The sequence below is a fragment of the Durio zibethinus genome, chromosome 13 (assembly GCF_047325235.1).
Source record: "Durio zibethinus cultivar Kanyao isolate XHJ-2024 chromosome 13, ASM4732523v1, whole genome shotgun sequence".
In the NCBI taxonomy this organism is placed as follows: domain Eukaryota; kingdom Viridiplantae; phylum Streptophyta; class Magnoliopsida; order Malvales; family Malvaceae; genus Durio; species Durio zibethinus.
In genome coordinates this window covers 18,272,425-18,298,825 of record NC_143174.1, presented here as the reverse complement: position 1 = coordinate 18,298,825, position 26,401 = coordinate 18,272,425, and the positions used below count along the sequence as shown (strand labels likewise).

Here is a 26,401-nt window from a genome sequence, read left to right as displayed (position 1 = left end):
AAAAAAAGGGTCTATTAAGTTGAAAATCCTACAAATGATAACTTAGGTAAAAGTTAAGGCAAAATAAAAAATTGAACTACGTGATAACTTGATCTTTCTCTTTTGAAGGTATGTAGACAGCTTGGTTTCAATGCCAAGTTCAATTGAAACAAAATAAAAAATATTTTTTTATTGATTTCTCACTATTTTTTTCCATAGATTGACTTGTGCAAAGTAATCCTTCATCATGCTCCTAAATGGATTAACTTGTGCAAAGTAATCTTCCATTATTTAATATCTCAATTTAAAAAATTAATATTTTGAACTCATTTGAGATATTCATATAATACCTTTTGTAAACTTCATTCTCTTTTTTTTTTTTCCATTTTTATGTATTTTTTATTAAATTAATTTTATTATAAAAAATTAAGGCAATGGAGATGTCTATGTAGTACTCTATTTGTCTTTTTTCCTCTTTCATCTTTTTTTTTATACTTTTAATTAAATAAATCTTATAACAAAATATGCCGCATGATAAAGATACCAAAGCAAACAGTATCTATGATCCTTAAATTTTGGGTCAAATTCTATATTAGTCTCTAAATGTTAAAAAATTTTAATTAAGTTCTCAATTGCCTAAACAGTATTAATATAGTACCTCCATCTATTTGACCATTAAAATTGATAAAAAAATCTAATGTGGCATGACACATAACTTTACAAAGTTTTATTATGTAGAATTTGTTAATTCCAATAAGCAATTCATAAAAGCCAAAAGACTAAATACTTAAAAAAGGATTTTGAGTATTCAACCGTTTCGAACTGAAGCCTTTCTCTAAGTTAAAGGCATAATTCCTTACATTACATCTCGTCAATGGTAGAAGATAAGGTCGTTGATTCGATCCAACTACAATTACAGACAAAAAGGGTCAAAAAGATCATGAAACTTGAAAAAGACATTAACAAAGTAAACTCAAAGGCCTTATTCCTCATCTCGTGTTCTATCGATCTTTTCCTCTAATTTCTCATTGAAAGATCAACTAAAGTTGCCACCAAGAAAAAATATGGTGAATCTTAATCACTTGAGAATCATCATTAAAAGGCATAGGCCAATTAGGATTTCTTTCTCGACTTACTCCCCATTCCAACCTAGTCTACACAATCGATTACTCACTCAGTGACCAATCAAGATTGTTCCTAGCCCGTTGCTGATAAACCCTCTCTAGCTAGAACTCACTGCATGGACCACTTCTATCGTAAGATAGGAAATGACGCTCCGATTTAGATAAGCAAGGCATAGCTCTTTTTGTTTATTATCAAATTTTGATAAAATGTTAGTTTGCTTTCAATAAATTTCCTTTTACTTGTTATTAGTTATTTAATTATTAGCACCAAAAGATCAAGAAATTGAAATATTTTCCATCTTATTTTTCATTGCAATGGCAATTGTTAACCTCAGAATTGGAACAAAAGGATAACAAATAAAACAATTTTTTTTCTTTCAAATTGACTTAACAAACTAAATTTATTTTTTGCAAACATATATGTTTTTTTTTTTGCTTGTTCAAACTTACAATAGGCTTTTTCTAATTACCAATGCATTGAATTAGAATGGGATTTCATAATTTCAAAGTGACAAAGGCCCAAAAAATGTTGATACCACTGAAGCTATTTCATCTTTTAGCTAAGATGCAAAATTGGGTAGAGGAAATATCATTTTTCCTTACACATTTTGTCCTTCTTTTATCCAAGATTTCCCTTGAGTTGCTGAGTTTATGTTATTTGATCCTAATTGTTGAATACTCAGAAAAAGCTTTTAGTTTCAAGAGGTTGAATACTCAGAATCTTTTTTTTAGTCTTTAATCTTTTGTGTCTTATGATTTGCTTACTGGGCATTAAAAAATTTCATGTAATAAAATTTGGTAAGTTTATATATCATGCCACATTGAATTTTTGTCAATTTAGATAGTGCAATAGACGGATGACTACATTAATATATATTTGGGCAATTAAGAACTCAATTAGAACTTTTTAAAATTTAAGAACCAATATAAAATTTGGCCCAAAATTTAGGAATCATGGATGCTATTTACTCAAGATACCAAAATAATATGTATCCAACATGTTTCATCCTATCTCAATTTGATAGGGGCAATTTTTTTAAATCATAATCGAGTTAGGATAGGTCGAATTTTTTGTAAGATACTATATTTGGATGAAAATACGTTTAATGTATTTTGTCCAACTCAATTCAAGGTATATATAAAAATATATATTTTATATGTGTATTATATTAAGAGCTAAATACATATTTGGCCTCTGAACTTTATAATTTTAGTCACATTGGTACGTAAAGAATTTTTCTGTTATATTTTTACATAAACTTTCAAATCGTTATCATATTGGTACCTCTAACTAACATCGTTAGTCAACTTTGCAAATGTAGTAAGAATATCTAATAAAATATTGATACCTATAAAAAATTCTAATTAGTGCCACATCATTACTGCCATGTCATGCTCACGTCATCTTTAAAAAAAATTCAACAAAAAATTCTAGAAAGTCTAAAAATAATTTAAAAATTCTAAAAAAATTTTAAAAATTATAAAAATATCAAAACATTTTCAAAAGTTAAAAAAAAATCTAAAAATTTTAAGAAATTCTAAAAATTTTGAAAAATACTAAACTAATTTTTTCTCAAATTTTAAAAATTCAAAAAAATTTTAAAAATTTTAAAATATATAAAAAATTCAAAAAAATAAAAAAATTTATGAAACAATTTTAAAAATTCTAACAAATTTTCAAAATTGTAAAAAGTGAAATAATTTCAAAAATTTTAAGAAAATTCTAAAAAATTCTAAAATTCTAAAACTTTTAAAAATTTTTAAACATTTACAATTTAGAAAAATAAAAAATTCTCAAAAAATTTAAAAATTTCTAAAAACTTTTAACAATTTTTAAAAAACTTTAAACATTCCAGAAATTTTTAAAATTTCAAAAAGAATTAAGGAAACTTTAAATTTTTCAAAAAATTCCAAATTTTAAAAAATATCCAAAACATTTAATAGAATGCTTTTTATTTTTAATTATTTAATTTTCAAATTTTTTAATTTTAAAGAATGTTACATATTTTTGAAATTATTTAATTTTTCAAAAAACTTTAAAAGTTTTTAGATTTTTTCATACTTTCAGTTTTATAAGATTTTGTATTTTTGTAAACTTTAAAGAAATTTAATTCTTATAAATATTTTTTGAATTTTTTTGATTTTTTAAAAATTTTCAAAATTTTTAAAATGTTCTAAATTTCGATAAATTTTGCAATTTATAAAAACATTTCATATTTTTAATTTTTTTATAAAAAAATTTATAATTTTTAAAAAAATTTTAGAAATTTTTACAATTGTTTAGAATTGTTTAGAATTTTTAAAGTTCTTGAGAAATTTTTTTAAAAAATTTGGCATATTCAAAAAAATTTTAAAATTTCCTTTTGAAAAATTTTTTAATAAATTTCAACAATTTTTAAATATTTTTAAAATTTTTAAAAAATTTTAAAAATTTTTAGAATTATTTATAATTTTTATAAGTTATTAAAATTTTTAGAGTAAAAAAATTTTTAATTTTAGAATTTATTTTAAAATTTTTTAAATTTTTAAAAAAATTTTATAATTCTTTTAGAATTGTTTAAAATTTTTATAATTTTTTTATTTTTTATAATTTTTTTATATTTTTTTGAATTTTTCTTTTAAATATGACGTAGGCATAAATGACATTTATGATGTGGCGTTAACTGTACATTTTTTACATGTGTTAGTATCTTATTGGATATTTATGCTATATCAACAAAATTGATTAACGACATTAGTTAGAGATACCAATCTGATAACGATTTGAAAGTTCAAGTAACAATGTGACAGAAAAATATTTTAAGTACCAATATGTTAAAAATTATAAAGTTAGGGGATCAAATATGTATTTAACATTTATATTAATAAAATTATTATTTAATACTTTAATTTAAAAAATTAATATTTTAAATTCAATTAGAGTGTCCATATGGCATACTTTAAGAACTCTTTTTTTTGTTTTTTATTTTTTTATTGTTTGTAATTTTTTTTGTTTTAGATTTTTATTTTTTAATTATATATATTTTATGATATTAAAAAATCAGTTTAGGTATCAATGTATCATCTTTATTAGGGATTTTTTTTTTACTTTTTATCTTTTTTTAATTATATAAAATTTGAAAAATAAATAGAGAATAGAAATGACAAAATAAGAAAATTTTAATTAACCTTTAACATCTTTGTTTGATAAAAAATTTAATATATGATATATTTTGATCCATCTTTATTCAATATGTTCTTTTTTGTAAAAATCAACATCGAATCAAGCTGGGTCTAGTTCTTATAAAAATGCAAGAACGAGTCAAAAGCTGATTTAGAATACTTTGCCTCAAATCACTCGATGATATTTATAAAAGTATATATTTTACTAACTATTTAATCTAAAATATAAATTTTGCTAATGTACTATCAACGATACATTATCCTTGGTTGCCATGTGTATTGTCATTTATTTTATTTATTTTGTTTTTTTTATTTTTTACTTTTTCTTTTAAAATATTTAATGAATATTTTTTAAAATTATAAAATATATATTTAAATATTTAATTGTTATGTAGGGGCCCACTTATACCAAATGTTTTTTACTTTTTTATTCTTTTAAATTTTTTTAGAAAAATATTTAATAATATTATTTAAAATTATAAAATATTTACTTTTTAAAGATTTTATTTTTATGTGTGAGATCCACTTACACCAAATTATCTTTTTTGCTTTTCCTCTTTTACCTTTTTTAACTTTTTTCTTTTTTTTAATATTTAATAAAGATTTTTTTTATATTTTATTGTTTGTGAGACTCAATTGATATTAAAGGTATGTCATGAGCTTTTTTTGTTTTTATAAATTTAAAAAATAAATTTTTATATTTTAATTTTCAAACTCACTTAATATTAATAGTATGTTACATGTTAAGTCATTTGACTTTTTTTTATTTTTTTATTTTTTGCTATCTAAAATATAAATCATACTCATGTATGATAAATAGTGCCTATCATGCATGTGCCATATAGTGCTTCCTCTTAATTTTTTTTTCCTTTTTTTTTTCTTTGCTCTTTGAGATTTTTTTTAATTTTTTGGTAGAAAATTTTTTATTGAATTTTTAAAATTTTACAAATAATTTTTTAAAGATTTAAAATTTTTTAAGGCTAGACCAATTTTACCAATTTTTTTATCATTTTTTAAATATTTCCATCAGAAAAATTTTGTTCATATATGGAGTATAACCCAAATGTCACATGGCACTCCTAAATTTTTTTTTTTTGCTTTTTTATTTTTATTAAATGTTTTACTTTTAAACTTTTTATTGCTTTTTTTATTTTTGTTTTTACTTTTTTTTTATGTTTGATAAATTTGTAAAAAATTTAAAGGTGGGACCCACTTTATAACAATCTTTTTTTTTTTCGCTTTTTCTTTTTATAGTTTTTCTTTTTCTTTTTCCTTTTTAAAAGTTTTTATAAGTATTTTTTAAAGATTTTAATTTTCTTTTTGTATGAGACTTACTTGATACCAATAGTATACAACGTGTTTGTTTTTTTTTTTTTACTTTTTTTTCTATTATTCTTCTTTTTTATATATTTAGTAAATATTTTAAAATTTTTAAATAATTTTTGGTGACCCACTTAATGCCAAGGATATATCACATATCAAGTCATTTGCTTCATTTTTTTTCTCTTTTTCTTTTCTTTGATCTTTTTTTATTTACTTTTTCTTTATTTTTCCTTTTTTTTTGTTTTTATGCCTTTTGAAATTAATTTAGTTTTGTGAAAAATAGGAGGCCAATGAAAATGTCCACAAGACATCCCATTTGGCTTTTTTTTTCTTTCATATTTTTTATTTTTAATTAAATAAATTTTGTAACAACAAATATCAATTGATAAAAAAGCTAAATCAATTTGTATTTCATAGATTTCGATTCATTTCAGTCTATAAGGGATAATTTCTTTTTTAAATTGAGATTGAGTTATGATTGGTCTATGTCTTTTTAGAAAAACTATTTTTCATTTTTTTTATTGGATAAAAGTTGTAAGAAAAAAGAGGCCAATTGAAATATTCACATGTCGTCCTCATTTGTTTTTTTTTTTACTTTTTTCTATTTTTTAATTAGATAACTTTTGCGATAAAAAAAAAACTCAATAAATAAAGATGACAAAACAAAAAAAATTTTAACTCTCAATAACAGTCGGGTATCATATTAGTATAATAAAACTATACTGGTTAGATACCATATAAATAAGTTAATAATATTAAAATTTGGATTAAAATGATACAGTGTGTTGAAAGTTTGAGGTGTAAATTATATATTTTAGTTAATTAGGTACTAATTTGTATATTTTCCAAAGTTAAGGTATCAAAAATGTAATTAACTCATATGGAGGGAATTCCAAATACTTTTCCATTTCAAGCGCTTTGTTTTCCTTGTAAATAACACAGGCTGGAATTGCACGGTTGCAGTAGGTAGGGAAAGGGGGGAGGGGGGGGAGGGGGGCTTAGACAATATAAATGCTGAAAGGAGTTTTAAGAGACTTCAAGAAAAGCTCACCCCAGGTATTGTAAGCAGTTAATACTTTGTTTTACTTTATCCTAACTGTCTATACCTGAGTTTTGATCGTGCTGTTTCTCATCTTTTTTATGTTCTTCATTTCAGTTTCACTTACGGGAATCAGGGATTTAAGCCATTTCACTTTAATCAATTCTTGGAAAGAACTGCTTGGCACTTTTCTGTATGAGGAAAAGACATCAACATTGCAGTAAATTTGAATATAATTCAAACCAAACAAACTGACATAAAGGGTAGTTCTCAATCTTTTCTGACTTCATGCAATTCTCGGGCAATTATTTGGATAGAAATATAGAAAGAACTATGATGAACCAAGGCCTAAAGACTAAAGTATGTATTTTCATGATCTCACGCTTACCTTCGGTCTTTGGCTGTTAATTTTTCATCCCAAGACTGACAGAGAGGCTGCTTTCAATCATTGACCCCATCTCCTGATTGCCTGATTTGATCTTTCTTTTCCGGGTAGAAAATGTAAGAAAAGCAATGAAGAAACAAACAATAAATTTTACTATGAAACAAGAAAAACAACATCCAGAATCTTTCTTTATAAAAAAAATGCCAAGAGAACCACTTGCTTATGCATAAATGGGTTATATCAAGGCAACAGGCAAGATATGACAGGTAAAGTTGAGGTAGCTCTTGCATGTGCATTGTTGCAAATGGCTTGAAGCTGCTGTCCTTGCAGTGAAGAGGTTACGTTCACATTGTCTATGGTGATGCCGATACGACCTTGATTACTGCAATCCAAATTAATCACTTCATCATCTGCACAAGTTCCATAAAATCCTCTGTATGTTACAGTTACACTGCTAACAGCTACTGCTTTTCCCTGTGTCATTTTTTTGGAAAAAAAATGAGAAAAGCATCCATCACTTTTGATTTGAATCAACGTAGCAACTGTTGCTACAGGATTGGTTCTGATGGATGTGTATTGTACTTAAAAAAACTTAGCAGAAGCTATTGCTGTAAACAATATGTTATGAACCATACCGCATCCGGACAATGGTGATCGTTGCCATTGCAATAATGTTGGTCGATATCTATCGGGTTTCCAGATGCTATTAGTGTAATCTGTTCAAAAGAAATCTCCCTTGCAAACCCTGATCCTCCCTGTAAAATAAAGGTTCAAGGAAAGTGATTGTGTGTAATAATTTCCATACTAATATTTTTCTTATAAGCTTTATCAATTCTACATAAAATTTTGTTTCTTTTGACATATATTCCAATACGTTTACCGTTGTTGTCTTGATTCTTTGCTCCATTCTGAGTCGCATTGGAAGCACAATTTGTCACATGCACCTGCTCCACTTGGTCATCAGCTCCTTCTCCAAGACTTCCAATACTACAAGTATGTGCAGCAGTTAGAAAAGCACGTGGTTAGACCAGACATATCATCCAACCAACAATTTTTATTTTTAATTTTTTCTTCATTTTCCCCTAATCATTTGCATATCCTAAGTATATAAACTATATGAAACTTCATTCATAAACCAAAAACCAAACTCAAAAACCCGATCCCATGACCTGGTCCACATTTAACTTCAGTAACATTGATGCTAGGAGAGCCAGCTTTTAGAGCAATGCAGTCATCACCTGCAATCAATTTAAGAGAGTGCATGCAAACCAGTTAATTGATGTTAGATTGTAGTTTCTTTTTTTTTTTTTTAAGCTTCAGTTGATTTGCAACATTATTTTTTGTTTTAGCAGTTTGTCCTAATAATTTGGATAAATAATTAATTGATTTTTTATGTTATTGCATTTGTTTATTAAATTTCATATAAGATTTCTTTTCATTTTAGTTGATTTTAAGTTTATTTTTTACATGATTACGTTTGGAAATGATGTGAATAAATTTTAAATATGTTATATTTTTCTTCTATTCTTTATTACAAAATCAAAATACAAACATATTTTTGTTTAATTATTTATTACAAAAAATAAAATACAAATATTGTTGTAACCAATTAAAAAGTACTTTCATTATGATATTTTAGGTATAATGTTATCTCATTTTATGAATTTGTTAATAGCATTTTTAAATCTATAATCGTTACTTTTAATTAATTTTTTTAATTTATAATTGAGTTTTATTTTAAATAATAATGATTTTTATATTATGTAATTATATCATATTATCATTACAATCATCTTTCTAGGATTGGAAGACATAACTTGAGATGCAAATAAAATATAAGAATATGAATTCACACTGTATTCACACTTCTTTTCAATTTAAATCATAACGCATAATTTTACAACTCAAAATATATTATTAAAACTCTTTATCATTATTTCTTTTTAATTTTGATAATTTCATAGTTCTAATTTTTATATTTTAATCATACAATGGTTCAAAAATCTACTATCAAATGCAAATTAGTGTCAAAACATTCATTTTTAAATAAATTAATTGCATTAATTTTTTTAAAATATCTATTTACTTTACATTTTTTTACTATTTATTTTTTAAAAATATTAAATGTATAATTGAAATCAATTTATCCTAAAATCATGGTAATTTACTGAAAATATAACTCTTACCTTTTTTAAATATTAACTCCTTTCCAAAGCAATTTTTAATTTTTAATTTAATTCAAAATATTTTTCCCTTTCCATTCATATCTCATTAAATAGTATGATTCAATTTTTTTTTATCACTTTGCCCATTACTTAAATTATAAAATTTTGGGTTTTTTAATTGACTCAAATTATATTTTTCTTAACTTTTACAATTTTTACCTAATCAATCAAAAGTTTTTGTTACCATTTTGCATTTTTATTTTGTTTTCCTTTTTTCATTTCATATCAATTTATTAACTGTTTTCACTAAATAATTATATAATATGCTTTTTTGGCTTATATGAATTGACTTAACTTTCTAAGTACCGTCTACCAATTTATTAGCTTTTTTTTTTTAATACTATCTATATTTGAAATTTTGTAAAACATTTTAAAAAATTATATTTTAATGCAACATATCATATGAATTTATGTATTTGAGATATGTTATATATTTTTTTAAAAAATAATTTTGTCAAGAATAGTTATTTCATTTAAAATAAAAAATGTCAATTTATATGTATATTTTAAATATTTTTATCCTTATATAAGATTATTAATTATATTATATTTAAAATTTATATATATAATTATTACTCATGGGTTTAAAACTTTTATATTAATTTACACAACTTAAATAAATAATAAAAAAAAATTGACATTATCAAAATAAGCATCATAAACATATATAAGACTAATTAAACAATAAAAAATACAAATAGCACCAAAAGAAGTAAGTAAGAAACAAATGAAGCAAAAAATAAAATTAAAGAATTAAAGAGCTAGCAAACTTTCAAAGCCAATACTCTAATGCATCACAGCAAACTTATTTATAATGTTCAAGTAGGACATTCCAATTTAGATAAATTATGTCCAAAAATAAGAGTAATTGCTTTTGAAATTAAAGGTGATCTTTAAAAAGGGTGGAATAGTACATGATATTGTTGAATTCGCCAAGATCATATTGCCTGCAACTTTTTGCATGTGAGGAGTGGAGCACACTTTAGCACATAGTTTATCTAAATTGGAATGTTCATATACATGGTCCTAGAATTTTGTTGGATTCACTTTTAAACTTATTTATATTGTCATAATGCCATATGATTCTAAATGTAATAGTCCTATTAAGATTGGAAGTAATTACTTAAGGTAAAACGTAAATTGAAATGGTTAACTCATAAATAAATTAGAACTAAGAGTTGTTTAATATTTTGTCCAAAACTTTAAAGAAAACAATAAAATTTTATTTATTTTATTATTTTTAAATTATAAAAGTTTTTGTTTGATTAATATATCATGCTAAGCAAATCGTGAATCGGAAATAATCTGTTTAAATACAATATTTTTATTTAATGACAATTGATATGTATCATTTAATAAGTTCACATATTCAAAAATTATGCACTTTTCTCATTTTTACATAGGTTCCAAAATGATTATGGAAAAATGATATTTGACTTAAAAAGAACCATTCAATTGGAAAAGTTTCCACGGGTGGGAGAAGTAGAAGTCTTGGTTCGTCCTAGAGTTTCATCCTAGGGTTTTATGTTCTTAATAGAATCTTTAGGTAGTTTTTTCATTTTTTTTATTATTTCATTCTTAATTGTTCTGAAAAGTTGTGTTTAGGCGGTTATAGTTTAAACGTAGAGAAGTAGTCAGTGAATGGCGGACGAGTTAGATGATCTATGGAAGCGTCTCTCCTTTATGGAAGAAGAATTAGAATATATTCAGCCAGGGGAGAGCATTCTGGAGGGGGCAAGTGATGATGAAAATAGATAGATGGTAGGAAAACTGCTAACAATAAGATCTTTCAACAAAGAGGCCATGATGAGTACCCTAAAAGTTATCTGGAGGACTGCCAAAGAAGTTGAGATCTTGGCTTTAGAAGATAGCATATTTCTCTTCAAGTTCGCATTAGAAGCTAATAAAAACAAGGTGTTAGCTGGGGCCCCGTGGTCGTTTGATAAGAACCTATTATTAATGGAGAAGTATAAGACGAACTTATGCCCAACAGATTACAATTTTTTTAAAGCCACCTTCTAGATTCGGACTTACAGCCTACCTTTAGGGATAAGAACTCAAGACATAGTTGCTTGCTTGGGAGGAAAAATAAGTGTTTTACACGAAGTAGATGCAGGTCTAGAGGGAGGGGGCTAGTCAAGATTTATGAGATTTTGAGTCGCCATTGATATCCGTAAGCCATTGCGAAGGGCAGTCATAATTGAGGGGAAAGAAGGATAAGACATCCTGGGTAGACTGGGGTAGGAACGTCTGCCTAACTTCTGTTACAATTGTGGTATAATTGGTCATCTAGATATAGAGTGTGATGAGGAGTCAAAAACCGATAAGGATGGTGTAGACACCCAATTGGGTCCGGGCCCAGATCAATTGGGTCTGATCCAAATGGGTAAGTCCCATTTTAATTTTGTATATTTTTTTTTTTTTGTATTTTATGTATTTTATTATTATTATTATTATTATTATTATGTATATCTTTATTTATTTATTTATTTTTATTCAGATTAGATTTATATGTATTTTATTTATACAGTTATATATTATTATTATTTTTTTTGTGTAATATATTTTTGGGTTTATCTTATTTTATTTGTTATTTTTTTTTTAATCATCTGTTAATTCTATCTTCTTTTTCCCGAATTATCTGATATTATTTTTAATTTTTAATTTTTGATTTTCTTTGCTAATTATCTAGTTTTTTTTTTTTGATTTTGGAGGGCTGAGATTGAAGGCTGAAGAATCCCATTGGAAGTGGGAATTCAATCAGAAGAGTCCAGTGGGATTCAAAGATTGAATTCCCGTCCAAGGAGGAATTGGGATTGATCAGAAACTCCTGATCAATCCCTATATAAAGCACCTCCTGGAACAGTTCAGAAACACAGAAAACAGTAAGCAAAGCTACTGATTTAAGAGAAAAGGAGGCGTATAGGAAGCTAGGAAAAGTTTAGGAGTGTTCTGAGAGTGAGAAAAAAATTTTTAGAAATTTTTGGCGAAAATTTTTTCTGGAAATTTCTGGGAAATTTCTAGATTCCGGCGAAAATTCCGGCGAAGTTTGAATTTTCCGACGAAAATTCCGGCCAACATTGAAGTTTCCGGCGACCTGCCCAGTTTCCGGCGAAGAATCCCAGAAACCGGCGACTTTCCGGCCAACTTCCGGTGAAATTTCCAGATTCCGGCGAAAATTTCCAGAATCCGGCACCGGTGTTCTTCGGTTTCTAGAGAGAAGGGAGAGAAAAAGGAAGAAGAGAGAGAGAGGGGGAGGAGCGTTCTGCCGAAAAATGGAGGAAGGTGCCTTTTATACCCTCCCAAAACGACGTCGTTTTGGCCTTAAGTAACCCAGAGGATCCGCGCGTTTTGCCGCAACCCGACCCGACCCGGGCGTCGACCCGCTTTCTGACCCGCGCGTGCCAGCCCCCTCCGAGTCGAGCCGAGCCGAGCCAAGCCGCCAAGCCGCTCCCCCCGAGCCGTTTTCCTGCCTTGAGCCGAGCCGCGATCCGAGCTGCTCCAGGTTTGTTTTTTTTTTTTTTTTTTTTTTGAATTTTTTTATTTTATTTATTTCTTTATTTATTTTAATTTTTATTTATTAGATTAGGTTTGTGTAATATTCTTTTTATTTATTTTTTATTATTTTATTTTCTTTAAATAAAAATAAAAAATTCCAAAAAAAAAATATATTTTTAGGGAAAAGTTGAAAGTATCAATTTTCCTCAGAAATAAATTTCAAAAAAAAATATTTTTGGGGAAAAGTTGAAAGTATCAATTTTCCTTAAAAGAAAAATAAATTTCCAAAAAAAATATATTTTTGGGGAAAAGTTGAAAGTATCAATTTTCCTTAAAAATCAAAATTTCAAAAAAAAATATTTTTGGGGAAAAGTTGAAAGTATCAATTTTCCTTAGAAATAAATTTTCAAAAAAAGGGTTTTTGAGGAAAAGTTGAAAGTATCAATTTTCCTTGAAAATCGAAATTTCCAAAAAATATTTTTAGGGAAAAGTTGAAAGTATCAATTTTCCCTACAAAAAAAATCATTCTTTCCTTCCTTTCTATCTTAATTTTGATTTTGTTTTTTTCTTTAAATAATCCGACGACGGAGCCTCTGTAAGTGAAACAGTAGTTTTCTTGCATACTCCTGAGGTGAGGGAATTTTCTCAATTTTCTGCTAAAAGGATTAGAGTCAATTGAGAAAAGTTTCCAATAATTAATTACTTGGTAAAATTTTAAGGCTTTTGGATAACACAAATTTAAGCTGGTACCATCTTTTGATGGGCGTTGTGAGGGTGCTATAACCTTCCTTACACGTAACCGAACTCCCGAACTCTGTTCTGGTTTGTAGACCTGAACCTATTCTTCTAGGGACCCTTAAACTTAGGTGTTCCCTAAAAGGACAGATTCCATAGGTGGCCAATCGCACCTAGACAAAAAAGATTGGTGGCGACTCCCTAAAAGTCAATGTCTAGCGATAGATCCCCGGATCTAGACGTTATGACAGCTTGGCGACTCCGCTGGGGACTTGAGAGTCAGGCCAGCAAATAATTTGTGTTATCCAAAAGCCTAATAAAATTGAACCATTTTTGTATATATATGTTATTGTTCATTCATGTTTAGTTACCTTGTTAATTATGTCATTCATATGCATGTGCATAACATGAGCTCTATACCCGAGCTCCGTCCCTCTAGGAGGGAGTAAAGTACCTATTGCTTTCGTGAGGTCTAATGCCTCCGCAGTGGCTAGCGAAATACTCCCACTCAAATTGAACCTTTTTCGCTTGTAGCCTGTAATGGGTGAGGATTAGGGTGTCTTACTAGTCTGTGATGGACAGGGATGTAAAGAACAATTTGAGGACCTTTAGACTTTGACCTTAAAACCGCATGTAGTGAACCTTAAGAGTGCCTACACCTAGGATAGAGCTCTTTCTACCCAATGATAGATATGCCCTAAAATTAGGACACAAAAAATGGTGGTTATCTAATCATTTTGATTGTTTAACTTTGTGTATTATTTTTATCATATGTAACATTATGCATCAGCATCATTTTCATCCATGGAACTAACTATGTTGTTTGTCTGATTGTATGCATCTGTATTCTTTTCATGATCATGTTTCAACACAATCATTTGCATTCATTTCATACTAGATTTCATTCAAAAAATGTACATTTCATTTGTGTATCAAAGCATCATACATAAGGTACAGCATAACATTTCTAATCATAAGTATGGTACTCAAGGTCCGAGGATAGCTCCATCTAGCGAAAATCTTGCTCATCCATACAACACAAGATCCAGAGCAAGGCAAATGGAGGAGGAAAGTTCTCATAGATTTGAAAAACTAGAAAAAGCTCAGGAGAAGATTGAAAATGAACTTAGCAAAATTCTGGAGGCTCTCAATAATATGAATAAAGGAAAAGGAGTCGAAGGAAGTACAAGCCAGTAAGAAGTGGCTGACCCATTGTACCCTCCAGGTTTTGGCCCACCTCAAGCCCAGTCTGCCCAAGAGGTCCCACCACAACATTTTGCATATCCAACATGTCCTAGAATGCCATCAGCTTTCAACCCAGGGCAGTATGATAGCTATATAAATCCTGTCTTCACTGAAAAGGCAGCAGAACCAATTCCTGATCTAGATGATGTAAAAGAGAAGGAGAAGGAAAAGGTAAGGGTGGAAGCTGAGGAAAGCTCCAAAATTAGCATGCTAGAGCAGAGGCTACGGGCTGTGGAAGGATTTAGCTGTTATGGGTCAGTTGATGCTGCTGGGCTCTGCCTAGTTCCTGATGTGGTTATCCCCTATAAATTTAAAGTACCGAAATTTGAAAAATATGATGGTACAAAATGCCCCAAAATTCACATCACAATGTATTGCAGAAAGATGGCAGCTCATGCGCATGATGAAAAGCTATTGATGCATGTTTTCCAGGACAGTCTTACTGGTTCTGCTGCCAGGTGGTATGTTCAGTTGGATAGAACCCACATTCGCTCCTGGAGCGATATGGCTCATGACTTCATCAGCCAATATCGACACATCATCGATTTGGCCCCTGATCGTTTATCTTTGCAAAATCTGGAGAAAAAGTCAAATGAGTCTTTTAAAGAATACGCCCAGAGATGGAGGGATATAGCTTCACAGGTACAACCTCCACTGACGGAGAAAGAGACCACAGTGCTGTTTGTTAGCACTTTAAAGCCTCCCTATTATGAAAAGATGATAGGGAATGCAACAAAGAATTTTGCTGACATAGTAATCTCTGGAGAAATTATTGAAAGTGCCATAAAAAATGGCAAGTTGAAAGGAGGAGAAACCAAGAAGACATCAGAAAAGAAAGAAGCTGAAGCTCAAGCTGTGAGCTTTGATAGACAACAATTCAGGGGTTATCAACCTTATCCATCCCAAGGCTACTCTCCATACTATCCCGCTGTGAATAATGCCTCATCCTACCCATACCAGCTAGCTCCACAACCATCTTATTCATCCAATTACCGCCTTAATATTCAAGCTCCGGTAAGAACCCAAATTCGTCCTACTAACCCAACAAATGGCTCACGAGAACAACGGACTACTCGAGAAAAACCTGTATTTGATCTAATCCCTATGACTTATACAGAGTTATATCGAGAACTCTATAATAGCCACTTGATTGCCTCCAGCCATGTGGAACCACTTAAACCACCCTATCCAAAGTGGTATGATCCTACAGCCCGTTGTGACTACCATTATGGAATTACTGGCCATTCTACTGAAAATTGCACTGCTTTAAAGTATAAGGTGCAACGGTTGATCAATGATGGAATGGTAAGTTTTGATCAAGGAAAAGCAACAGCACCTAATGTTAGTGTACTGAGCGAAAGTTAAGAACAGAAAGGATCCGGAGATTCACAATGAATTGAGGGGCAAGATGTCAATGGAGATAAGGCTGGTTGAAGGTTTCTTCTGTCATTTTGGGATTTTTTTTTTTTCAAACAATGTTAGATTTTTTTACAATATGACTTCACTTGTTATCATTTTAATAAAGGTAAGTCAATGCATTTCATTACATTTTTCTCTTTCACTTGATCATTACTCCATGCCCTGTTACCTTTCATAACTTTATACTCCCATTCTCCCATTCTTAAATTTCAGATGATGAATATTTGGACAAAGATAACAATAATTCTGAGATTTAATTTTGAGAACTCATTCACAGAAGAGATGATTTGAGTAAAAATAAAGAGGGTAAGCCATTACTAGAGGTGAAAGAGATATGTCTTGAAGATATGTAATCTTTTATACAGGTTCATGAGCTTTGTTTAATAGATGATGTTCAAGAAAGGTATTCACAATTGAGATGAAAAATGGCCATCTTTCTTTTACCATTGGAAAAACCATTTATTTGCTACCCCTTTGAGCTTATCATTTTTTTGAAGAACCCCAACCAAGGATCACCCTCTAAACTGGAGGGTAATTGTTGAAAAAAAAAAACCACAAAAGGTCTAAAAAATGAAAAGAGAAAGAAAAGCAAAAGAAAAAATAAATGCCACACATGACTTAGGGCAAAGTAATGAGAATCCTTTGTGTGAGGAAAGAAAAAGTAGTGAAACGATGTGGGGGGCAAAATGCCAAGTTGTATCAAATGATCCTTTGGTTTTGAACCTCTTTAATACATGTTTTGAGCCTATTATATCCTTTTTTTATGACCCTTCACCTTGGCCTACATTACAACCTTGAAAAGTCCATTTGGATCAAATGTGAATACTCAACTTGAATGATCATAGGTTGAGCAAAGACATGCTCATGATGAAGCAATGGAATCATGCTACATGAAAGATATCAATAATGGATGAAAAATGAGGAAAGAGAAAAAAAAAAGAAAAAAAAGGGAAAAAAATGAGAAAATGAAAAAATAAAAAAAGAGATTCAAATTGAAAACCTGAAATGGTGATTTTGGTACCAAAAAAAAAAAAAACAAAAAAAAAGATCCAGGTCAAATGGCTCACATGAATGATATCTGAAGATCTCTCAAAGACTGGGGCAAAGTTCGCCAAGCTCAAGTTGACTTCAACAGTAAATGGAATGAGTTTTTGAAAAAGAATCCTAGATTAATGTTGAAAATTGTCTGAATATTCATCATTTGGACATACCATTCACCCCAATGACATGTATCCAATTTATTTTGTTTCCCATTTGTTTTGTACCAAAACAGATCTTCATTATTTATCTTTACCATAATTCACCTTGTGTTCTCTTATTGTTTCACCCCCAGGATGAATTGAGAAAATGCTTGGTTGCATTGTATTTGTCAAAAATTAAAATGATAATAAATGAATGAATATGTGCTTAAAAGAGTCTTGCATTCATTTGAAAAGAAATCTAAGATGATGGTGGAGACAAAATGAAGAAATGGTAGAAACCTAGAGGAGATGATTTAGAAGGATATATGATGTGATCAAATGAAGAAATGGGGCAGTGATACAATCAAGTGATGAGTACGAGGATGAATTGGTCAATATGACTTGCAAGTTGTGATTGAATGATGAAGACAAAATCTGTTTTGGAAAGGTTAATGCTGAGACACCTATGAGTAATGACCCAGTGATGGTGGATGAAACTTGTTATGAAATTTGCTAGTGCTAAAAAATTCATTGAATGATGGTCAAGTGATGATCGATCGATGAAACTTATTCCAAAGTATTGAGAAACTGAACAAGGAAGAATGTGAGTGGAAAAGATAGATTGAGAGCTACACTGGTTCGATCCTAGAAGAGCAGTGCAATTGGATCCTTAAGGAATCAAAGGGCTTGACACCCAAGAAAGAAAAAAAAGAGCTTGAGAAACTTGAGTACCATACATTGAACAGGAATTGATTGACCAACATTTGCATAGCATGCATTGAAATTCATATGCATTTGCATAGCATACACTACTTTCAGGAAAGTATAGTGTACAAATTCAAGAAGCAGGGGTGTTCCAACATCCCACATGAAAAAGACAGATATGAAAAGACTTTGCAAGTTTGAGAAGAAACTTGTCAGGTAAGTTCCTAATCCTTGAAATAGGATGTCTCTTGGTATCGGGGTTGATTTATAAGACCTTTGGGCATAATCTCCTGAAATCCCTTCAAACACAACTTTCAACTCCTTCGGACATGATCGTCTAGGAGTATTTATTTTTCAAAGTTTCGTTGCCTCTGTTTAGAGGAGCAATTTATTTTCCAAAGTTCGTTGCCTCTGTTTAGAGGAGCAATTTACTTTTCAAAAGTCGTGGTGCCTCTGTTTAGAGGAGCAATTTATTTTCCAAAGTTCGTTGCCTCTGTTTAGAGGAGCAATTTACTTTTCAAAGTCGTGGTGCCTCTGTTTAGAGGAGCAATTTACTTTTTCAAAGTTCGTTGCCTCTGTTTAGAGGAGCAATTTACTTTTTCAAAGTTCGTTGCCTCTGTTTAGAGGAGCAATTTACTTTTCAAAGTTCGTTGCCTCTGTTTAGAGGAGCAATTTACTTTTCAAAGTCGTGGTGCCTCTGTTTAGAGGAGCAATTTACTTTTTCAAAGTTCGTTGCCTCTGTTTAGAGGAGCAATTTACTTTTTCAAAGTTCGTTGCCTCTGTTTAGAGGAGCAATTTACTTTTCAAAGTTCGTTGCCTCTGTTTAGAGGAGCAATTTACTTTCCAAAGTCGTGGTGCCTCTGTTTAGAGGAGCAATTTATTTTTCAAAGTTCCGTTGCCTCTGTTTAGAGGAGCAATTTATAAACAGAGGAGCAATTTACTTTCCAAAGTCGTGGTGCCTCTGTTTAGAGGAGCAATTTATTTTTCAAAGTTCCGTTGCCTCTGTTTAGAGGAGCAATTTATTTTTCCAAAGTCGTGGTACCTCTGTTTAGAGGAGCAATTTACTTTTCAAAGTTCGTTGCCTCTGTTTAGAGGAGCAATTTACTTTTCTAAAGCGTGGTACCTCTGTTGAGAGGAGCAATTTATTTTTCAAAGTTCCGTTGCCTCTGTTTAGAGGAGCAATTTACTTTCCAAAGTCGTGGTGCCTCTGTTTAGAGGAGCAATTTATTTTTTCAAAGTCGTGGTACCTCTGTTGAGAGGAGCAATTTACTTTTTCAAAGTCGTGGTACCTCTGTTGAGAGGAGCAATTTACTTTCTAAAGTCGTGGTGCCTCTGTTTAGAGGAGCAATTTACTTTTCCAAAGTCGTGGTACCTCTGTTGAGAGGAGCAATTTACTTTTCAAAGTCGTAGTGCCTCTGTTGAGAGGAGCAATTTACTTTTCAAAGTCGTGGTGCCTCTGTTGAGAGGAGCAATTTATTTTTCCAAAATCGTGGTGCCTCTGTTTAGAGGAACTTCGGCAAAAAAAAACAAAAAAACAAAAAAAACACAAAAAAAACACAAAAAAAACAAAAAAAAAACAAAAAAAAACAAAAAAACAAAAAACAAAAAACAAAAAACAGAAAACAAAAACAAAAATTTAAAAAAAAATCAAAAAATCAAAAAATAAAAATGTTGAGTTGAGTCTTGATTGGGTGTCTACGTCTTTGCGCAATTTCTGTTTCGCAGAAAATGTGCAAAGAGGGGCAGCTGTAGACACCCAATTGGGTCCGGGCCCAGATCAATTGGGCCTGACCCAAATGGGTAAGGCCCATTTCAATCCTGTATATTTTTTTCTTCTTTTGTATTTTATGTATTCTATTATTATTATTATTATTATTATTATTATGTATATCTTTATTTATTTATTTATTTTTATTCAGATTAGATTTATATGTATTTTATTTATACAGTTATATATTATTATTATTTTTTTTTGTGTAATATATTTTTGGGTTTATCTTATTTTATTTGTTATTATTTTTTTTTAATCATCTGTTAATTCTATCTTCTTTTTCTCGAATTATCTGATATTATTTTTAATTTTTAATTTTTGATTTTCTTTTCTAATTATCTAGTTTTTTTTTTTATTTTGGAGGGCTGAGATTGAAGGCTGAAGAATCCCATTGGAAGTGGGAATTCAATCAGAAGAGTCCAGTGGGATTCAAAGATTGAATTCCCGTCCAAGGAGGAATTGGGATTGATCAGAAACTCCTGATCAATCCCTATATAAAGCACCTCCTGGAACAGTTCAGAAACACAGAAAACAGTAAGCAAAGCTACTGATTTAAGAGAAAAGGAGGCGTATAGGAAGCTAGGAAAAGTTTAGGAGTGTTCTGGGAGTGAGAAAAAAATTTTTAGAAATTTTTGGCGAAAATTTTTTCTGGAAATTTCTGAGAAATTTCCAGATTCCGACGAAAATTCCGACGAAGTTTGAATTTTACGGCGAAAATTCCGGCCAACATTGAAGTTTCCGGTGACCTGCCCAGTTTCCGACGAAGAATCCCAGAAATCGACGACTTTCCGGCCAACTTCCGGTGAAATTTCCAGATTCCGGCGAAAATTTCCAGAATCCGGCACCGGTGTTCTTCGGTTTCTAGAGAGAAGGGAGAGAAAAAGGAAGAAGAGAGAGAGAGGGGGAGGAGCGTTCTGTCGAAAAACGGAGGAAGGTGCCTTTTATACCCTCCCAAAACGACGTCGTTTTGGCCTTAAGTAACCCGGAGGATCCGCGCGTTTTGCCGCAACCCGGCCCGACCCGGGCGTCGACCCGCTTTCTGACCCGCGCTTGCCAGCCCCCTCCGAGTCGAGCCGAGCCGAGCCAAGCCGCCAAGCCGCTCCCCCCGAGCCGTTTTCCTGCCTTGAGCCGAGCCGAGCCGAGCCGCGATCCGAGCCGCTCTAGGTTTTTTTTTTTTTTTTTTTTGAATTTTTTTTTTATTTATTTCTTTGTTTATTTTAATTTTTATTTATTAGATTAGGTTTGTGTAATATTCTTTTTATTTATTTTTTATTATTTTATTTTCTTTAAATAAAAATAAAAAATTCCAAAAAAAAAATATATTTTTAGGGAAAAGTTGAAAGTATCAATTTTCCTCAGAAATAAATTTCAAAAAAAAATATTTTTGGGGAAAAGTTGAAAGTATCAATTTTCCTTAAAAGAAAAATAAATTTCCAAAAAAAATATATTTTTGGGGAAAAGTTGAAAGTATCAATTTTCCTTAAAAATCAAAATTTCAAAAAAAAAATATTTTTGGGGAAAAGTTGAAAGTATCAATTTTCCTTAGAAATAAATTTTCAAAAAAAGGGTTTTTGAGGAAAAGTTGAAAGTATCAATTTTCCTTGAAAATCGAAATTTCCAAAAAATATTTTTAGGGAAAAGTTGAAAGTATCAATTTTCCCTACAAAAAAAATCATTCTTTCCTTCCTTTCTATCTTAATTTTGATTTTATTTTTTTCTTTAAATAATCCGACGACGGAGCCTCTGTAAGTGAAACAGTAGTTTTCTTGCATACTCCTGAGGTGAGGGAATTTTCTCAATTTTCTGCTAAAAGTATTAGAGTCAATTGAGAAAAGTTTCCAATAATTAATTACTTGGTAAAATTTTAAGGCTTTTGGATAACACAAATTTAAGCTGGTACCATCTTTTGATGGGCGTTGTGAGGGTGCTATAACCTTCCTTACACGTAACCGAACTCCCGAACTCTGTTCTGGTTTGTAGACCTGAACCTATTCTTCTAGGGACCCTTAAACTTAGGTGTTCCCTAAAAGGACAGATTCCATAGGTGGCCAATCGCACCTAGACAAAAAAGATTGGTGGCGACTCCCTAAAAGTCAATGTCTAGCGATAGATCCCCGGATCTAGACGTTATGACAGATGGTAAGACAAATACGCAGTATGGTGACTGGCTGCAAGCTTCCCCATTGAAAAGGAAACCAACCAAAGGAAGAGGACTATCTTTCCCGATCGTGAACCGATCTAGAGCAGGAGCGGTAAGTACACTGGGTAAGGTTCCGCTGACATAAGTCGTGGGGCAAGGATGATAAGATCCATAATTGGTGGTATCTCTGAAATTCAAAAAGAAATTATAGGATCAGGATTCATGTTTGACAACTTATCTAATGGCGGTTTGTCAGGGTAAAGAAATAGATGTAGTGATGGAAGCCAAGCCATGCAAAATCACGTGATTGAAATGGATAACCAGGTTTATCAAAGTCAAGACCATGACATTGGTCCATTTGGATCGAAAATTTCAAATAGCAAAAAGCTAGAAGATGCATGGAATTAGAAGCCTAGAAGTGATGTTAGAGGGGCAACCTAGATGAAGGCCCACCACAGTTGCATGAAGTAGAAATATTGAATATAGGAGTGGGGACCGTAGAAAGGGAAAAGGAAAGAACACAAGTTTACAAAGGGGATTTGCACCATATAACGCATGATGAATGAGGGAAAGGAGTAAAAAAAGTTTGCGTGGAGAACAAAGGCATGCAGGGGCTGAAAACAAAATGAAAGAAGCTTACGCGGTGCCCTATACTATGTAGAACCAGTACTGGCATAAAAATTGGTAAAAAGAGGGGACACGAAGAAGATGTTGAAGAAGACCTGATAGAGGTTGAATTTCAAAGGAAAAAACATAGGGTGGAGGAGGTTGGCAGTCACCCACATGATAATCAAATGACGGAGACTAGTTTCCACTCCTATCAAGAACAATGAAAATCTTAGCTTGGAACTACCGTGGGCTTAAGAACCTACGGACAGTTCAAGCTCTTCACGCAATGGTGAAGAAGGAAGGGCCCGAAATTGTATTTCTTAGTGAGATGCTAATAAAGACACAAGACCTAGATAGGATCCAAAGAAAATGCAATATGAAAGTTATTTTTGGAGTAGATGCCATTGGTATTAGCGAAGGCTTAGGGATGATGTGGAAAGACAAGATGGATCTTAACCTGCTAAGTTTCTCCAAATATCACATTGATATGGAAGTCTCCGAATATGGAGGTAATGAGTGGAGAGTGACCAATTTTTATGGAAAACCACAGACAACGAAAAAAAATCTTGCATAGTGGACGCTGGAAAACCTTGCTAACCAGTTGAAAAGACCTTAGCTTTGTGTGGAATTTTAACGAGATTTTCTGGGGGCATGAGAAAAAGAGAGTCACCACTAGACCGGAGCGGCAAACGGAGGCTTTTCAGCAGGCTTTAGAGGATGCAGGATTAGAGGATTTGGGTTTTAAGAGGATCTGGTATGCATGGGAACGTGGGATCGAGGCCTGCTTACTGATCAGAAAGTAGCTTGATAAAGCAACAGGAACTTCAAAACAGGTAGAGTTGTTTCCCAGATACACCGTGACAAATATGGAATCCTCTGTCTCAGACCATAACCCAATTTGTGCGGATACATATGGATGTAAGAACATGTAAAGGAATAGGAAAAAAAGATCAAGATTCTATTTTGAAGCGACCTGGGCTAAGGAAAGTGGAACCGGGGACACAGTGGGAAGTGCATAGAATGCATGGCATCAAAATGGGATGGTAGAAAAAATTAATAACGTGAGCCAAGCATTCAAAAAGTAAAGCCACTTAGCTTGTGGAAATTCCCAAAAAAATAGTGGCAAACTTAAAGCGTGAGTATGAGGAGCTTAAATCCATGGACCCCACTAATGAAGTGTTGTAAATGACGAAGTTGGTTAGATTGAGATGAACAAGGCTATGGAAAAAAGCGAGATTTATTGGGTTCAGAGGTCCCAAATGAATTAGCTGTGTGAGGGAGATAAAAATACCACCTTTTTTCATGCACAAGCATCTGGTAGAACGAGAAATAATTTCATTCATAGACTGAAAGACAAGGATGGAGAGTGGACCGAGGATGAAAATAAGGTAAAGATTATTGCAGTTCAGTATTTTCAATCACTTTTTTCCATGCAAAGATTGAAAATTTTTAATGATATAGTGGAAGCAGTGGAGGCCAAAGTTACACTTGAAATGAATCATCAGCTTCTGACTAACTTTAAAGCTAAAAAGATTCATGAGGTTCTAGAACAAATACATCCTACTAAAGCACCGAAATCGAATAGTACGGTTGCTTCTTTTCTTTCAAAAATATTGGAATGTTGTTGGGCATGAAGTTACAAAATTTTGTTTATCTGTTTTAAACGGCAATACCACTTTGGAGGATAAAAATAGTACTAACATAGTCCTTTAACATAGTCCCCATCCCAAAAATTAAGCAACCCAGGAAATGATTAGTTTTTGCCCTATAAGTCTATGTAATGTGATATACAAACCCATTGCTAAAGTCCTTGTGAATCAGTTTAAACTCGTCTTGCCCCATTGTGTTAGCAAAACCCAGAGTGCTTTCATGCCTAGAAGGTTGATATCTGATAATGTATTGATTACTTATGAGATAATTCATGCTCTTTAAGGGCAGACGAATAAAAAGGGTGTTAGGCTAAATAGCCTCAATCTAATTACACCAACAGAAGCGAATCTAATCACATCAACGAAAGTAAAATTAAATAATCAATCAAATACAGAAAAGATAATAATTTGACGTGATTCGATCCAACTGATCTATATTCATAGATGAAAAATAAGATCCATTAGTTGTAGAAAATTACAAACATACATCAAAACATATCAACCACTCAACAATCAATACCCATAGACCCTCTCAATCTTCTCTAGTTTTATGGAGTATTCTCAACCCAAACACACACATACCCATGTGCACCCTTTCAATACAATCAAACACATACTCATATGCACCCATACATCGTATTTATATAGACCCTTTTAATCTCTTTCAGTCCATTCCTATGCACCATACAAACCTACACACTCATAAAATGTAAGTTTTTTTGTCTATCAAGCAATATTTAACAAATCTCAAACAAATCTCTTATGGGATTTGAGTCATTATTTATAACAATCTCTATCTTAACTGAAATTTTATCAAATCATCCGCTTTCATGCTAAACATATTTGGCTTCACCTGTAATGGAAGTCTTATAATTAACATCTCTTGTGTGTCTACACGTTTTGCACAAACTAATCCTTAATCCTCAAAACTTGAACTTGAACTTTTCTTTTGAATTGAGCTCTTCTAGGTTTACCTCTTCTCATGTTTCGAACCATGCTCTGATACCACTTGTTAGGCTAAATAGCCTCAATCTAATTACACCAACAGAAGTGAATCCAATCACACCAGTGAAAGTGAAATCAAACAATCAATCAAATAAAAAAAGACAATAATTTAACGTGGTTTAGTCTAACTAATCTACATCCACGGATGAGAAATAAGATCCACTAGTTGTAAAAAATTACAAACATATATCAAAACATATCAACTACTTAACAATCAATACCTATAGACTCTCTTAATCTCCTCTAGTCCTATGAAGTATTTTCAACCCAAATAAATACATACCCATATGCACCCTTTTAATACAACCAAACACATACCTATATTTACCCATACATCATACCTATGTAGACCCTCTCAATCTTTTCTAGTCTATTCCTATGCACAATATAAACCTATACACCCATAAGATATAAATCTCTAATAGTCTTATGGGATGTCTACTCATAAAATCTTATAACTCTTTTACATCTTTTTCTTATACTTAACCCTACAGAGACTTCACTTATTTATAACCATACAAACTTGCCTATTAAAAATCTCTCTCCTTTTAAAATTCTTCTTTTACAAGTCAAATTTACCTATTAAGAATCTCCTTTCTCTTAGAATTTTTTTTTTGCAAGTCTTCTTCTCCATTAAGCAATATCTAACAAATCTCAAACAAATCTCTTATGATATTTGAGTCATTATTCCTAACAAAGGGAAGGGTATGTAACCCTAAAATTATATATGACTAAGGCTTATGATAGAGTCAAATAGCCTTTCTTGAAATCTATGATGATTAAATTAGGGTTCCATACCAAGTGGGTGTAACCTCTGTTTCTTATTATATTATGCTTAATGGTGATATGACATACAAATTTCTTCATGAACGAGGATTACAGTAGGGAGACCTATTGTCACCCTACCTATTTTTATTAAGCATTGAAGGTTTATCAACTCTTCTTACAAAGTCTTATCAACTCTTCTTACAAAGTCTTAAAGAGATGGATTGATAAGTAGTTTCAATGCATGCAAGAATAGGCCTAGAATCACTCACCTCTTTTTTACAAATGATAGTCTACTCTTCTTAAAAGCAAACCAACTTGAATATGGAAAGGTGAGATACATACTACAAAGATATGAAGATGGTTCAGTCCAATAGGTGAATCTGGAGAAGTCATTTTTTTCAGCAAAAATGTTAAAATGGAATGCAGAGATAGGGTAAAA

At 31.1% G+C, this 26,401-nt stretch overlaps 1 protein-coding gene and 1 pseudogene across 1 annotated transcript; one reads left to right on the top strand and one right to left on the bottom strand.

The window, feature by feature from the left end:
• The first annotated feature begins 683 nt into the window (after window positions 1–683).
• Window positions 684–1,331, top strand: LOC149515378 (uncharacterized; annotated as a pseudogene).
• A 5,921-nt stretch (window positions 1,332–7,252) lies between these two features.
• Window positions 7,253–8,275, bottom strand: LOC111302522 (putative polygalacturonase At2g43860). Its single transcript, XM_022898396.2, has 4 exons — window positions 8,169–8,275; window positions 7,873–7,999; window positions 7,648–7,767; window positions 7,253–7,486 (listed from the first exon to the last, which is right to left on the bottom strand). The coding sequence occupies exons 1-4, from the start codon at window positions 8,273–8,275 to the stop codon at window positions 7,253–7,255; spliced, it is 588 nt and encodes a 195-aa protein (XP_022754131.2).
• Between the last annotated feature and the right edge of the window lie 18,126 nt (window positions 8,276–26,401).